The sequence below is a fragment of the Hyalella azteca genome, unplaced genomic scaffold (assembly GCF_000764305.2).
Source record: "Hyalella azteca isolate HAZT.00-mixed unplaced genomic scaffold, Hazt_2.0.2 contig11834, whole genome shotgun sequence".
NCBI classification, from domain to species: domain Eukaryota; kingdom Metazoa; phylum Arthropoda; class Malacostraca; order Amphipoda; family Hyalellidae; genus Hyalella; species Hyalella azteca.
The window spans coordinates 1,415-18,494 of record NW_025941816.1 but is presented as its reverse complement, the minus strand read 5'-3'; the positions used below and the strand labels follow the sequence as shown (position 1 = coordinate 18,494).

General features: G+C 38.1%; 1 protein-coding gene across 2 annotated transcripts; it reads left to right on the top strand.

Moving 5' to 3' along the window:
• Positions 1-1,903: 1,903 nt before the first annotated feature.
• Positions 1,904-10,977, top strand: LOC108670271 (OTU domain-containing protein 5-B). Of its 2 annotated transcripts, none has more exons than XM_047883032.1 (9): positions 1,904-2,216; positions 3,268-3,416; positions 4,145-4,307; positions 4,674-4,790; positions 5,038-5,296; positions 5,589-5,800; positions 7,496-7,621; positions 8,205-8,649; positions 8,813-10,977. In XM_047883032.1, the coding sequence occupies exons 1-9, from the start codon at positions 2,079-2,081 to the stop codon at positions 9,013-9,015; spliced, it is 1,812 nt and encodes a 603-aa protein (XP_047738988.1). In that variant the 5' UTR covers positions 1,904-2,078; the 3' UTR covers positions 9,016-10,977. The 2 variants fall into 2 exon arrangements, with proteins under 2 accessions (XP_047738988.1, XP_018013220.1); XM_018157731.2 differs by having other exon boundaries at positions 1,905-2,216; positions 4,142-4,307.
• The last annotated feature ends 6,103 nt before the right edge of the window (positions 10,978-17,080 follow it).

Below are 17,080 nucleotides of genomic sequence, written 5' to 3'. Positions count from 1 at the left end.
AAACTGAAAACATTGAACAAGATTTACATTAAAATCCATAAATATTGTCATTTAATTTTATTATATGTCATTGCACAGTTGTACCTAATCTTTATTAGTCAATACACAAGATAGTTTGCAATATTAAAAAATATACTGTCATTGGTATCAAAATTACTATTTAATATATATTTTATAATACATCAGACAAATTAAACTATTTGCAATGCAGTATAAGGAGGCTACAAGCAGACTTTCATTCACTGGCCTTTTATATAAGGAGAAAAATTCATTTAATTAAGGGGTAGGAATTAGAAGTATTGCCAAATTGATTGTCAATTGGTCTGGAATAAGGATATTGTTGGTGTTTACCTTTGATGGGAGTAGCAATTATTAACAATTACTGATAACCATCAGGTGGCAAGATGCCAGCGGTACAACTGCTAGCCTTCCTTTGGAGGTTGTCCAGACTCCTGATTGTGCTCTGCCAGCAGTACATCCACCATTAATGACACAAAATTTTACAGGAGATATAATAGTGAACAATCTATATTATGAAATCTGTGTTAAGATAATGAGACAATAAAGTTGAGCATAGTGGCAAACCAAAGATTTTTTGGCATCAGTATAATTTTAATTCCCTTCTTAACTGAAAATTCAAACAAATTTGTATGTATGCTTATGCTGGTATCTTTGATATTTTACTGGTCTACTTAAAGAACTAAAAAATAAGGTTGAGGGAAATTCTAAATAACTCCCTGCTTTTAACTTTGAAGTTGATACAATTTGTTATATTTATAATGAGCATTGGCAGAGGCCAGTGGCTCTACAATGGACTCACTCAGCTGAACCCTATTGTGGTTACCCAATGAGAAGTTAAAAAATTAGCCAATTGGTAGCCACACCTGCATGCAGCTCATGCAATTTTGAAATTAAAATAAGAACAAAACTAAATGACAAATATTGTTGATTGCATGCAAATCCAAGTTTTCCGACTGGCTGAATATACCCACAATTGCATACAGTTTTAGCCATATTGAAATGCAAATAAATGAAAAAAATGGATGACAAAAACCTGTTGATTGCAATTTGCATGTAATGATATAAGTGATTTAAATATTTTCAAACTGGGTTACTTTTTCTTATATTTAAAAAAGAAAATTACCAACAAGCAACATCTAGGTTTTAAGGAAGTAGAAAAATTTATACTTGAATATTAAACAAGTTTTATTACAAGGCATTAAGGCAAATAATTAGTTTGCAATCAGGTTCCTGCTTCTGCTAATCTGCTTTGTTGTTGGTTTTTTAAATAAGTAAAACTAAATTTTTTGTAGGCATCAGGACTCACTTGGCAGTTGGCAAATGAAAAATCCAATCATCCAATGACCATAGACCATAGTCCATAGGACATTGATTCATATTCTGACATTCTTAGTACCATACATAGCATAGTAGGTAGTAGTATGCAATACCATTTTTAAGGTGTAAATATTTATTTTTAAGTTATAAGATGCATCAAATATTCACATTTTTTTATCAATGATCATTGTCCATTGACTTTGAATCTTTTGACTGATTGACAATTTGACATATCACCTATCATCAATTCATCATATGTATAAAATCAGGTAAATTGTAATTAATAATATTGTCTAGTAGTAGTACTGGTATCCATTCATCATTCCAATATTCTAATGAATATTTTTGCAAATTCTAATATAGGTAATAAAATTGCATTCATCCTATTCCTAGTAGGCTAGTATAATATATATTATGAATTTGATTACCGGTAGGTCTAGCCTCTAGGATACTACCGGACAAAAATTTTAGAGGCCAAAAATTGTTCAAATATTTAAATTAATTCTGAAGTTAATAAAAAATTCAACTAATTAAATTGAAGTGGAAATTCATTTTAGAAAATTTAATATCAAGACAGGTTCAAAGTTCAATATTAGCCATTGTAAACCAGTCACGGACTCATAGTACGCTGGGTAAGGTATCTGTATATATCAGAACTAATTGTTTCACTAATCATGAAATTGTTGATCATCTTGGTACATTGCAGCTCAGTTGAGGTTCTTACTTCTTAAGAGACAGCTATGACTATATTACCAAATAAGAAGTCCCAGGCATCTGGTGGCAATGATAATAATGGTGCTGAAACTGCTAATTCTGTTCGTTCATCACACCATGGACATCACCAACAGTTGGCTTCAAGTATACCTCCTCACTTGCAGGTATGTCTGCGTCAGTACTCAGTAGTATGTACAAAATTCTGGAATTAAATCTTAGTGTTTGGCAAGAGTTATTTCTTTCACAGCTAATTTTTCCTGAAGGTACCTTCAAATTCTTTATTTTGCAAAGATTTAGTCAGTCATCATGAACAGAAGATTTTAGAAACCTTTTTATCTATGTGAAGTAATGCAACCTTCTATGTAATAAGTTCATAAAATTCAACTCTAAAAGGTTATTAATTCATTTACTAAAGAACACTTGTATTGGTTCATATAAGAAATATCTCCATAATATCTTCATTAAAAATGTTTCTTTGACTAGCTTTATAATAAGGTATACTTCTCAAAAATGTATCAGAGACTGGCTCCATAATACCTATCTTCATCAAAATGTATCAGAGACTAGCTCCATAATATCTTCATCAAAATGTATCAGAGACTAGCTCCATAATATCTTCATCTAAAATGTATCAGAGACTAGCTCCATAATATCTTCATCAAAATGTATCAGAGACTAGCTCCATAATATCTTCATCGAAATGTATCAGAGACTAGCTCCATAATATCTTCATCAAAAATGTATCAGAGACTAGCTCCATAATATCTTCATCAAAAATTTATCAGAGACTAGCTCCATAATATCTTCATCTAATACACATCAGAGACCAGTGTATCTTGTCTGAAGCTGTTTGAAGTGTTACCAAGTGTTAACAGGAGATTTTACCCTACTAGCATGAATTGGTTCTCAGCCTGGAAAATATAGGGAAAAACTCTATTAATTAACACGACATAATCCTATAATCACTCTTTATTGTGCTGCTACTTCAGGAGTTACAGTATAGGCACACGTGTGAACTTAATTGTTCTTAGGAGATCAAGTGTCTAGCCATGATGTGGCCAGTCATAACTTTTTATATATAAATGGATTGGAATATGTTGTGCCAGAAGATGGCTATGCTTCTGTATGGCTGCTATACCTGCAGAGAAATTATTTAGATAATTTAAAACAAATCTATTGCAGCTAATTTTCCTAATGCATTAATTTTATTTGCAGTCTGTAAGCAAAGGAGGTGTTCATGAAGACTGCAATGCATCACGTCAGAGCTCACAGATTTATGACGATGACCAGTCAAGCGGATCAGGGAGTTCTTCAGGCCTGGCTGGTCATTCTAAGCGAAGAGCTTATAGAACAAGTCCTCTCAGGTGATCATTTATTCTTATTTTATTTCATTATTTTCTTGGTCAAAATGAAATAGATTCTTTATCATTGGGGTATAGGTATGCAAGGCATGTCAATCCCTATGAGAATTTTTCCTATTAATTTCAATTATTGCCTGTTAAGCACAATGCTGAATATATACCATATTATAATTATACCCAGATATTTTGGTGTGAAAATTATTTATTGGCAGGATTCAAATTTTCTCCAATCGTGTTGTTACAATTGACATTATTTATTGTATCAGAAATTAGTTTATTTTCTTGGTCAAAATGAAATAGATTCTTTATCATTGGGGTATAGGTATGCAAGGCATGTCAATCCCTGTGAGAATTTTTCCTATTAATTTCAATTATTGCCTGTTAAGCACAATGCTAAATATATACCTACCGTATTATAATTATACCCAGATATTCTGCTGTGAAAATTATTTATTGGCAAGGTTCAAATTTTCTCCAATCATGTTGTTACAATGAACATTATTTATTGTATTAGAAATTAGTGTGATTGTGAAGAGTTTCATGATAGCATGATAGGTACTTTCTATAGTGAGACTTGCCATTTAGCATGAAAATGTTCTTAACAGCATAAAATTTTTTGTTGTTCATTCTTATAATTACAAATGTTTTACCAGTTTATAGTTATTCTGTAATTAACATGCTCTATATGTGTATTTTGACTAACCTGCTCTGTTCTTATTCCTCTTCAGAAGCATTCGACCCAAATTACGAGACCATCGTGTGGGAGGTGGCAGCGCTTCCCCAACATATGCGGGGGGGTTTTCTGTGAACCAGCATCCCATGTCACCACATTCTCATTCTCATCAAATGTCATCCAGCTCAAAAATATCTCCTATGCCTCCTCTCTCTCCTAAGGTACTTTATAATATTTGGCATTTATCTTCAGTTTTATTCACAATAAATTATGATAAATGGATATCATGTCTTATGTGAAGTTATTTTGTTCAATATTTGTGTTCTACTAGATTTTCATTAGTTTGTAATTGGATTGAATATTAGTTTATTTATGTTGTTAATTTTCTAAATTCAGAAAATATTATATTGTTTTACTGAAGTCATTCATTGTACGAGGCTTTTTGAATCGTTTTTATTGTGTGGTAATTTGTTCAAAATTTGTTGTATCATTGAACAAATTTAGCAAAACTTAATGCATCCTATATGTATTGTTTCTCAATTGTGTTGCTGAAGCAAATATGTACCTGGTACCATTCTCTTTATCAGGCTGGGCCTTCATCTTGCAATGCTTCTAGCCACGACGATGAGCACCAGAGCGGATATAACAGCGGCGACGAGTACCAGCCCATGAACTGGAACCTCTCTTCTCAGGAGTGGACTGAGGTGCCTTCACGTGTTTATTTTTCAGTTTATTTTTCAGTTACCTGTCACTCGTGGCATAACTTGTATACGTATAGGGTTAATTTGTCTATGATTAAATTGGCAACTGGGTTTAGGATTCATCTCTTCATCTCAGGATGTAAAGTTGTGATGTTGTTGCTGTTTGAAAGATCATTACTGTGTCTATGGCAAATAAAAAAATTTTGATTAGTTGATTTAGAATTCTACTAATTGGTTTGGTAATGAGCAGAAAGAACGCTGGTTTGAGAAAAAGATGAAGAAGAAAGGGCTCATGATCAAGAAGATGCAGGAGGACGGGGCGTGTCTCTTCAGTTCAATATTTTCTCAACAGGAAGCTAACAAAGACATGTTCTCGCCATTTGTATCTGAAGACTACCAGACTTATGTAACTCGCAAGCGCCAGCTCGACGTCTTTGGCAATCACGTTGAAATTGCTGCCATGTCTGAGATGTACAACCGCGTCATCGAAGTCTATTGTTACAGCACTGGTAAGTTATCTTCTTGATGAATGACACAGATAACATCCTGCAAGTCATTTACTTGCTCTTGCTTAAAGATCCTAATAAATTTCTATATCGTTATACGATGTTAATGGGTACAATTTTAAATAATGGAATAGACCAGAATGGTCTTTGAATAAAAACTATATTTCCACTAAACTCCAAGAAATTAGAATAGCCCTGAAATATACCGTATTATGTGAGCTAAGTAATAAAACAGCTCAATATAATGTGTTCATCTTTGCTGTAAGTTCCAACGCACAAAATTTGTTGTGTGCAGAGCCAATCAACATATTCCAAAGCTCAGTGGGTTCGGACAACCCATGCATTCGTCTGAGCTACCACAGCGGCACACACTACAACAGCCTCATTGACCCCCTGAACCCCTCGTGCGGGGTGGGACTTGGTCTGCCTAACCTTGTGCCTGGCCTGGCTGACAAAACTCTCATGAAGGAAGCAACACGCCAGAGTGAAAACCTTCACCTTGAACAGGTTAATGAAGATTATCTTGAATCTTTACACAGTAGGATATCGTTTCTTGCATGGATGGTCACATGTTTGGCAGGCCCTGGGTCAGGTATTGGATGAGAAGGAGTCACTGGAATAGGGGGAAATTTGGGCGCAGATTGAGAGAATGAGCAAAAAGACAGCTGCCTCAGTGATACTGTCTATCACAAGTTATACTACAGGTAAAATAATTTGATGTGGTGGTGCCGTAATTGGAATGATGGTGGGTGAGACGTTGAGGGCAGTGGGGAATGAGACAGATGAAGAGATGGAGGTGAATTCAGTAGAAGAGGGCTCCGCACTCGAGGCAGGCGGCTCTCGGTGTGCACCCCAACCTGGAAGTATAGTCTGCAATTTAACTGCTGCGGCGCGACCGCAGCTGCGCTAGCCGTGAACGCCGTGCTCCTTGGAAGGCAGAGTAGGTGTGCCAGCCTGATTACTCCGTGAAGGGGGATAAGAATTTAGCTGCTGTGGGACCTCTTCGCCTCCATAAAATAGGGAAGGCATGATGACCTCACCAGGAGGCTATCAGGTCGCCCACCTTGGGGTGACTTTCATTGGGCTCTTTGTTACTGGTCAGAAAAGAGAGAGACTGGACTATAGGATGAGCCCTAGTTCCTTGGGCTCATCCTATAGTCCAAGTTCCTTGGACATAGGATCCTTATCTAGCCCTAGTTCCTTGGTCTTGGCTACTGTTCGGGTTAATTGTCATTCCCTAGTAACCATCAAGTATTGGACTGATTAATGAAGAGATGAGCGGAGTACTGAAGACCAAGATGCTTCAGGTGCAGCAGTGTTGGGTAGGATGTTCGCTCCAAGTAGGCGGCGAAATTGCGAGCTTAGGTGATGCAGTGTCCAGCGACTGTCTCTCTCACCCAGCAACTTAGGCTCGCTTCCTACTTAGGACCAGTTCTCTCATGAAGAACAGCTCATGGACAACTCAGCCATTCATCCAATTTCGCTCGATAAAGGAGTACCTCGCTTGTCCTAAATGTCTGATAGCAGAAAGCCTTAGCTGTTTTGTGTTGGGTGGTGAGGCAAGTAGGATTGAACTGGATAGGCTGGTTAAGGGGCGGTCAGGAGCTGTTTTCGGTCGGACGGAGAGGGATCAAGTGTGTGGAGAGATGCATGCGCTTGTCGCGTGACTAGTTAAGGCCGTCCCAGGTCACTTTGTTGGTAGTTTCAAGCATGGAAGGAATTCTATACTGTCATCACTCAGTCATTTCACTCTTGCACCCAACGTTAGTGCAAGGGTGCAAGAGTAAAACACACAAAAAAACACATTATTGTGTTGTCTCTTGGTGTAAATTCACCTACTTCATATCTTGTATAATTTACATGTACAACTGAACAATTTGCTGTCAACCTCAACTTTGTTCAACAAGTTTAGTTCAATTTACATCTCTAACCAGTAAATTCATCAATCAACTTGAGGAAGTTTGATATTCAACGTTAAAGCCATCAAGTTTGCTATCTTGCGTTCTTGATTTTTCATTTGACGTCAAGTACCTATTTATAAACATAATCGTGTGGTGCATTATTATTGTTTTTATTGATAATAAATTTGAAATAATTGTTACCAAGACTTGCTATTGATAACATATTTGTAGCTTGGACTATATAGTGCAGGGATATAATATAATACATTATATGATATAATACAATATAATATATGTTCAGGCGATGTTGGAGGACAAGTTGCGTGCGACGGACTACGAGGCGACGGCGGACGCCATCGAGGAGCAAGTGGCCAGCGAGAGCTACCTCGACTACCTGCGCGACCTCGACAAGCGCAACAAGGCTCAGGTTCCCACTTCATATTCTTTTTATTGTCAACCACCGAAACTTTTAATTTCTTTATAAATATGATTATAAATATGATGCTAGTTGAACCCGAACCGCTAGTACATTCTTCAATCATCACGTTGTCGAACGGTCTATTTCTGTTGATAATTTTTTTCATGAGCTTGTGTCGTGAGTGAACAAACACCCCAGCGCCGAATTGGAAGAGAGTAGGAAACTGTGTTTTGAGATATTTTTGCTAGTGTTATTCTGAAGTTGCCGGCGCTGAAATCTTCAGGTTGAAAGAATATTGAATATTATTGAAGTCTCCTGAATATTGTCTGAAAATGGTAGGATTATAGTTTGATATTATTATTCATTTTGAATAATAATATCAATATTCAGGATTTATTTTTATGCATTCAAATTACTCTGAAAGAAACATTTCTGTTAATATTTGAAACTGGAACAATTCGACTGTAATGAAGTTTTTGTTAATTATTTATATCGTTTACGACTTGAACAGCGTGACCACAATGTATGAGTTATTCTTTCAAATAACAAAAATGCCATAATTGCTGTTGACGTTTGGTGTGACGTGTTCCAGCACGTCGGTGCGTCGTCGAGCTCGAGTGTGCCGTCAGACTCGCGGTCGTCGCCCGCCCCTCCAGCGGCTCGTTCGTCGCCGCTGTCGTTGCGTGGGTCGCCCACTCACCGTAGCAGTCCCACCGTTCCCCAGGGCTGCGCCCACCACTCACCTCACCACTCCTTCTCCAGCCACTCGCGCGACTCTAAGAGAAGAACCAACTCTGCTAGAGGTTCATCCTCTCCCAAGTGCAAGAAAGGCAGCCGTAGTTCTGGTAAGAGTAAAGGCTTCAAGAGCGGCACTGATGTGGACAACGCTGTGCCAGGCCCTTCGAAGGACCCTTCGTTCTCCCCGACCGGAGCCTCTTGCTCAAGAGGCTTCGACGAGACCAGAGTGCACAACGAAGGCGACTTCGCTGTCGACGAGCGCGCCTCTTTCCTCAATCACGTGCCTCATGATATTTTAGGTGAGAAATTTCGATTTTTCTATTATTATTATTGCCATGTATTTATTGTGTTTTATGATGCTATGATCTCTTTGATTGTTTATTACTGTTGCTGCATGGATGCCAGGGTCTCTACCATTCAAATCATGGAATAGAATAAGTGAATGGTTGTTTTTTATTCCAGGTTTGAGTGACTATTCCCACGGAGAGCTGGACGTCCTGGCTCAGGTGTTGGCCCAGAGTCAGGAGGAATACCTCAACAGTCTCAAGAAGGAAGCTGACAACAAAAGGTCATCAAACTCGCCTCCTCTTTCATTTGATTCTCAGGCAGAAATGTCTCATTCATTCTGTCTCAGCTCGTTAATGCGCTCCTCACCATCGCCCTGAATGTGTGTCTCAGCGTGTCTCCGTACTCGGTTCCCTGGGGCGTTGGGTCTCGGTCATTGCATGCCTCTAACCATACGTGAAAAATTACCTGTTTGACAACTCACACTTGAAAAATTACCCGCTTGACAATCCGGCATATTTGACGTCATATGAGGATGGAACATTTATTTTATTATTTACTATGTTTCTCAGCTTCGTCTCTACATACAATATTTGATTCGAAGTCACTTAATTTCTAAATTCAGAATAAAACAGCGATAAAAAAGCCTTAGTATTTTTTTGTGTGACAAAAATGCTGAATCAAGGAAGTTAACTAACATTTGTTATCAACGAATATCCTTCATTATAAATTATCTGTTTGCATTGTGCAAAGTAATAATTGACTCGTACAAAAATTAGATGGATGTTCTTTACCATTTATGTAAGTTGACGCGGTTAATATCAAGGCTGATTTGTATTGCGTTCGCTATATTCACTACGCTTCCTTAATGGTCATTCATAAATATATATTCAGACTAATTTAAAATAAATTTGAAAAATCTATTGATGTGTTCTCAATGAGCGAACTATTGCATACAATTTAACGGTAGATTATTTCCTAGGGTGGTAGGTTCACTTGCCGATTTCGCAGTTTCAAAGCTAGGAATTTCTTAGCGTTTTCCCAATTGTGAAAGTTTATAATATTTTCCTGATGTGCTCCAATTCACAGAATTTGAGAAGCCATGCGAGTAATTTTTAAGACTCTGATTGTAATGAATGAATGCAAACTTTGGGTATACAGTAGCTAGAAGAATCGTTTGACGAAATTCAGCACTAACAAACTATACTTCTACAATCCAGTACATTAGAATGAATAACTTTTATACTAAAGATGAGATGAAGTAGTTTCCCCTTACTTGGAAAAGTTATTGCATATAGCGGGGAGGATGGTGCATGGTTTTGTGGTGAAATTAATGCATCTTTGGATTGAGGAAATCTTAGTTGAATTAAGATTGAAAATTGGCAAGAAATTTCCTCAAGTTGTTCATATGTTCATTAAACGGTGATTCGCGCGCACGTTCATTACTTAGTCCGTTCCCAGGAAATATATTAAGGATGCAGACGCGCACATGCCTCTTGTATTTACTTGTTCAGAACTTTTTTTCCTGAGTAACGGACGCGACGGGAAATCTGTCCCGTTCAATTTGTCTTATTTACTCTTTGCGTATTTATAAGTTAAAGACACCACACTGACGAGGGAAGAAATGGTGCTGTTTTGAAGTAGAATTTGTAGTGCAATCAAAAATGTTTAGATTCTTTGTACGGTGATGGTTGTTCATTGAGATTTATATGTACTATTTGCGCTGAGTCACATGCAAAGTTTTCTTGCTATTTGTTAATTATTGTAGATTTTACATGAAAACGTATGATTTAGTTCAAAATTAGTCATATTGTCAAAGAACTCATCATTTCGATGCGTAGAAGTTGGTCTGATCAAATGTTACATTTGAAGTCACTTCGTTAATGAGAGTTTGTCTTTGCTAAATTCTTCTCGCGAGCTCCACGTACGAGTATACGATCGCAGAATAATGGAGCGCTAAAGACTTAGGTTTAGGTTCGTATAAATCCTAGTTGCTGCTTTCATGTTGCAGGTGGGGTTTCTGTTCGGAAATGTACTGCAACATTCGCTTGTCTGGACATTAAGGCTTTTTTTTCTTGATTATTTATACTTATCGGTTATAGTATTGTTCTCTTATTATGTATTGTACTTTTCTTTCTGTTCCAAATTTATTTTGTTGGAAGATCAAGTCTTGTGTATTTTGAGTGTTACTTGTTGTAAGTTATTTTAGGACCATATTTTAGTATGAAGATGAAACATAAACAACGTATCTTATTCTATCCCTATTGGCAGAACTTATCATGAACATATTTAATATCTCAGACTAAGATTTTGATTGATATCATAAATAGGCTGACCTTTATATAATTGTAAATTAGCTTCCTTATTTCTCAAAAGCTGGTCTTTGAGGCAGACGTTATTTGACGTTATTTTCTCATATGCGGCCGAGTTCTTTAAATTTTTGTGCACTTTGCTTCATGGAGAGCGTCTCGTAGCCTTGCTACGGCGTCTCGTAGCCTTGCTACAGCGTCTCGTAGCCTTGCTACGGCGTCTCGTAGCCTTGCTACGGCGTCTCGTAGCCTTGCTACGGCGTCTCGTAGCCTTGCTACGGCGTCTCGTAGCCTTGCTACGGCGTCTCGTAGCCTTGCTACGGCGTCTCGTAGCCTTGCTACGGCGTCTCGTAGCCTTGCTACGGCGTCTCGTAGCCTTGCTACGGCGTCTCGTAGCCTTGCTACGGCGTCTCGTAGCCTTGCTACGGCGTCTCGTAGCCTTGCTACGGCGTCTCGTAGCCTTGCTACGGCGTCTCGTAGCCTTGCTACGGCGTCTCGTAGCCTTGCTACGGCGTCTCGTAGCCTTGCTACGGCGTCTCGTAGCCTTGCTACGGCGTCTCGTAGCCTTGCTACGGCGTCTCGTAGCCTTGCTACGGCGTCTCGTAGCCTTGCTACGGCGTCTCGTAGCCTTGCTACGGCGTCTCGTAGCCTTGCTACGGCGTCTCGTAGCCTTGCTACGGCGTCTCGTAGCCTTGCTACGGCGTCTCGTAGCCTTGCTACGGCGTCTCGTAGCCTTGCTACGGCGTCTCGTAGCCTTGCTACGGCGTCTCGTAGCCTTGCTACGGCGTCTCGTAGCCTTGCTACGGCGTCTCGTAGCCTTGCTACGGCGTCTCGTAGCCTTGCTACGGCGTCTCGTAGCCTTGCTACGNTAAGTTTCTTTTTGATACGCTCGTAACGACACGCTTTACTAATTAAATATGATTCTTCTATGTTCTCGCTTGACCGAAGTTCATCATATGACTAGGTAAGAGTTTCGCAGAAACCCCTCACTTCGCATTGCTTAAGAGAATTATTTATCACTAAAGATACCGTAATCTTAATCTGAAATAATGTCCCTCATAGAACCATGCCTAGTTTTAAAAATTTATTCTTAAGTTCATTTCAGAAACCGTCACGAACTCTAGTTCACTGTTTACAATGATCTAAACTTTCGTCCACGGTAACTCGCGGGACACTTACACCTATGATATACATACTTGATGTCGGAAAAATAATGCGTGTAGTTCAATTCCGAAACTCTCCCCATGAATCTCACCCGAAGCACCAAAATTAAAGAAAAAGTAAGCGCTCATTTGCACTCGTAAATAACACTATTTTGAATATGCGATGATGCTTTGGTTTGCTTCAGTAAATATTACGATTTGTCAAAAGAGGAGAAAAAAAAAAAACAGGGTAATTCACGGAAAATTCCTGTTTTGCATTTCTCGCTAAGCAGCCAGATGTTGTAGGAAAAGGGCGGGGAATATTTCATGTGAAAGGCAATGTCATGAAGTTTTGTGTCCCGCCTAGTCAGTTGCCACTATGCATTAGATAAGTGAGCAGAGTGTGTTTGCTGTCGAGGCGTACTTTTCTAATGGACGTTCCATTATCGCCACTCCACGAGCATTCCATACTCGGTTCCGTATATATTAAAAGGTACGTACGGCGGCATGGCACCACATCCCTTGATCTATTTATCCACTACCATGCCACCAAACATTACTTCGATCTATATACAAATTTGATCTATACATTTGGCCACACGTCTCATATTTGCTAATGTACTTGGCATACTTGCGAGGGAAGAATTCACTCCGTTGTTCTGTTGTCATGAACAAACAATCATTATATTGGACGGACACTTATACATAAACTACCTCGCCTCTCTACGTGTGAGTATACAAATCCTTGTATTCTGATACCCAGGCCTTCCAATACGATTAGCATTTACCACGGTCAATGTCAGTAGACAGGCTTGAGCGGCTCCCGACCCAAAGTCGTCGACTCGAAACTGACGCGTGTAGCGTGCTGTTGGTCACTGATGATCAGTCGTCCTCCTGACGTCAACGCGTGAGGTTGGGTTCACAGATGCTAGGAGGTGGGCGAGAATTGTGGTTAAGTAAGCGCGCAGGAAATTTTATTAAGAATATTCTGCAATACATTTATAGTGTATTATTAAAATTATATTAAGTATATTTTTAAAATTTTCTGTATTTCTTATTTGGTAAGAACTCGTTTCGGTAGCAGTTGGAAAACATATAATAAATTCCGGTCTTAAAACTGAGAAAATGTGGGATTCTAGCGATTTAATAATCATGAAATTAAAGGAGTTTATTCCAGGTGTCGTCGACTAGCAACTGACGCGTGTAGCGTGCTGTTGGTCACTGATGATCAGTCGACCTCCTGACGTCAACGCGTTAGGTTAGGATTACAAACGCTTAGAGGTGGGCGAGATATCTGGTTAAGTAAGCGCGCAGGAATTTTTTTTTCAGAATATCCTGCAATGCATTTATTGTGTATTTTCAAAATTATATCAAGCATATGTCAAATAATTTTTTTGTATTTCATGATTTTTTTATTTATTTTTTTTTTTTGAAGATCGCATTTCGGGAGCAGTCGGATAATAGATTTAATATAAATTCCGGTCTCAAAACTGAGAGAATGTGGAACTCTGGCGATTTAATAATCATGAAATTAAAGGAGTTTATTCCAGGTCTATATATACGCAAAATCTTGCAATCATATCAGCTGCAGCCAGCTGACCTAGGAAGAGAAAGCGAAAGTTCATCCATGAAGATCTCGTTAGGTTAGCGCGGTGACATTGAATGTGCACGATTCTCCAACATTTGAATTATTCAATGGAATACAACCAATGCATAATTAATTTTAGCGATAGTGGACGCAATTTTTTACAGAATTGGAATTTGTCCCTTCATTTCTGGTCTTAAATGTGGCATGCCGGTCAATTTCAAATATCGTGATTCCATTACGAAAATTTAATCAATTATTTCCTGTTAAAATTCTGATATAAAACGTTCCTGGCTTCAGATTAATTTATAATTCAACTTCAAGTCAGTATTCGAGCAGTCAGGAGTGAATTTGATGTTCTGCATCGTTTGAGCGCCGTACAGATTAACTGGGCTGCTTACATTTTTCAATTCGGTGCCCTGCTGATGGTTCCTCACATAGGCGCTTGTCACGCTAGAAATAAAATCAGGTACAAGACTTCAGCATTGGTTTACAGAATAAGTTAGCCGCATGCTTACTTGGTTTACAGAATAAGTTAGCCGCATGCTTAGAGTTACGAGTGAGGAAAGAGAAAACAGTGCCGTCTCTTAGGAGGGCATAGGACGCCAGGGTTAAGGCCGTCCCAGATCTCAAGAGTCTGCGTGTTACTATCTCGCCTACGCTCTGGAATTGTTTGCAAGATTTTAATTTTATTAGCATCGGCCCAGTCACTTTTTATCAAGGATGTATATATGTTTGCACAACAATTATGTTTAGTTTCATTCAACCATAAGATAATTTTTTCAATTTTAAATTATGTCATTCAAAAATGAATGCCTTAATTTGCAATAAATATGCATAAAAAAGCTTGCTGATACTTATAAAGAGTATTTCCGTGCCTTTGTCTTTCCACAAATGAAAGTTTTAAATTCTCAGTGTTCGTCAGATAAATTGTGCGAATACATCCGTTCTTCATGGCCTAAAATTAGCTTATTCATTACCGTGAATACATACATGTATCTTATTACCTAAATTATTAAAGACCTAGACACGCTCGGGAAATTTTATTGATCCGTATAAATTTCATTCGCTCGTTTAAACATGAAGACAGTAGGCAGGCCGATTAGCGTTGCAAGGACAGGTGTGATTAAACGCCCAAACTTACAACTTCATTCTACCTTATCATACCGCCACCTTATCATATCTTCAAATGAAATGGTAGTTTTAATGGTCATGATCTCTGTAATTGTTTTCACTGGTCTTGTTTGGCTCCCTGAATTGGTCAGTGAGCTACGAAGCGTCGTCAAGTTGTCGCTCTGTCAGGCCGGGGCTGTGTCATGGCATGCGGTGTGTTACATGATAAATTAATGATTACATGATAATAATAGTATAGCGGTGTCAGTATTTATTAAGCCATTAGAAGTGCCGCCGATTCTTAACATCGCAAAATATTCACTGCTTAATGCGGTCTCGATCACGCAACTCACCTTCTTCAATTTTGTTGTGCATAACTGCCCGGCCTCCTCGCCGATTCAAATAGAACTGTAGCAGGTAGCTGGGATCGAACCCACGACTCACTGCTCCAGTCTTGGTACTCTGAACTGTAACCACTGGCATGTGGTTCTGGCATATCAGATGAATCACGAACTGAGGAACAATGCTAAATTAGTATGGAAGAATCAATGAGCTGTCGAGAAAAAAAAATGGTAAAGATTGAAAAACAATCCATTGTGTGGTCAAAATCTCATCTAAAAACTTCACTATGTAATTATTTATACCATATATCAGGAACTGAACCGGTGACCGTAGGTGGCCTTCCATTATTCAGGAATGCAGTAAAATTCATAAGATACGAAAAAGTTTGTAAATCTTCTTTTTAGTATCATGATATAATTGATATTATCTTTCTGGAGGGACAGTTACGAAGATACGAACATCTATCTATGTTCCTCTTAATTTTTCTACTTTTTAGGCTATAATTCCAAACTTTTTTCCTTCACCAGAATGCATTTTTGTATCATATACTGAAAGTATGCGTTAATTACGTGCGTTTTATTGCGTTCGACGTTGACGGAAAATCCTTACCAATATTTTTTATAACATTGTTCGTATATTGTTCTTCGCTTCTAAGATTTGTTCACGTAATTCATTGAACCACATTTTAATCAACAAAGTTTTATCTTTCAGTTTTAAGAATTATGTTGCGATGCTCGTATCTTATCTTCATTACTTCAAGTGCAGTTGTGCTGCTCAGCGCTATTACAGACTTAAGCTCTTATCCTGATATTATATTTTGTTGAATGTTATTATTGCCTTGATATGAGAGATATAATCCTCATTAGTCTCAGTCTTGCCCTGAAGTCTTTAATATAGATTACGACAGAAAACAGAATTTTGATTAGAAAGTATTAATTTTACTAATAAATTGAATGGCACCATTAAAGACTTTAATATTATCGTAAATTAATACAAAATTAGTATTAATGAACAATGGCGCTTAGACGAGGATATTACGCAGAGATAATGCGATGTTATATATTATATGTCAGGCAGGGGTTAAACGGTCTCTACAGTAATGGTCCTTGCTGTACAGCTGACAGCGCAGTGTATCTTTGCTGTACAGCTGACAGTGCAGTGTATCCTTGCTGTACAGCTGACAGTGCAGTGTATCCTTGCTGTACAGCTGACAGTGCAGTGTATCCTTGCTGTACAGCTGACAGCGCAGTGTTATTCTGCTGCCTTAATAAACATTACATTGATTCTAATGCCTGATGTTTAGCCTCATTGTCGGGCGATTCGTCCTGAATAATTGAACGCAAAATAGCTAACGTTCCGCTAATTTGGTTCATTTCTCGTATATTATGATTGCAGAGTGTAGAGTTTTTTAAAATTTTGGTCATATTCAGGCTTTTCTTGCCTGAATATAAAATTATGCAGATCAATAGCTCAGTGAGAACTCTTTTACTAAAAGTTAAGCTATTTTCAGCTGAGTGATAATTATTTCATATTCAACTTCATAAAGTAAAGTATAATTAGTTAGTAATTATAATTTTACCCTCCCGAGGTTCTCATTTAATATTTTCTCACACGGGGTTAAATATTAGCTGTTATATCTTGAATTGCTATGCCAGACCAAACCTCAGTTCACAACAAGTTAAACTCATCTGCTTGATTCAAGCACCCAAAGTTGATCATCGAATTTATTATCATCGCTTTCAATGTTAAATTTTCGCCATTGTCTTTTCCATCTATTACCATCGTGATTACTGGCGGTATATGACAGCTACGAAAGCGCATTGGAAATTTCGCGTTCACAAAAAATTTCGTGAAACCAAAATATCGAAATCAAATGCGATCTTGCAAACTCTAAAAAATGCTAACCTACGAAATCTCACAACCTCCTACCAAATTACGAACCTAATGTGAAGAA

Bases quoted from the DNA above. Each gene is read 5' to 3' on its own strand.
- LOC108670271 (XM_018157731.2), top strand. From the start codon at position 2,079: ATGACTATATTACCAAATAAGAAGTCCCAGGCATCTGGTGGCAATGAT. The intron at 4,791-5,037 runs GTGCCTTCACGT...GGTAATGAGCAG, and splicing joins CTTCTCAGGAGTGGACTGAG to AAAGAACGCTGGTTTGAGAA. The intron at 5,801-7,495 runs GTTAATGAAGAT...ATATATGTTCAG, and splicing joins AAAACCTTCACCTTGAACAG to GCGATGTTGGAGGACAAGTT.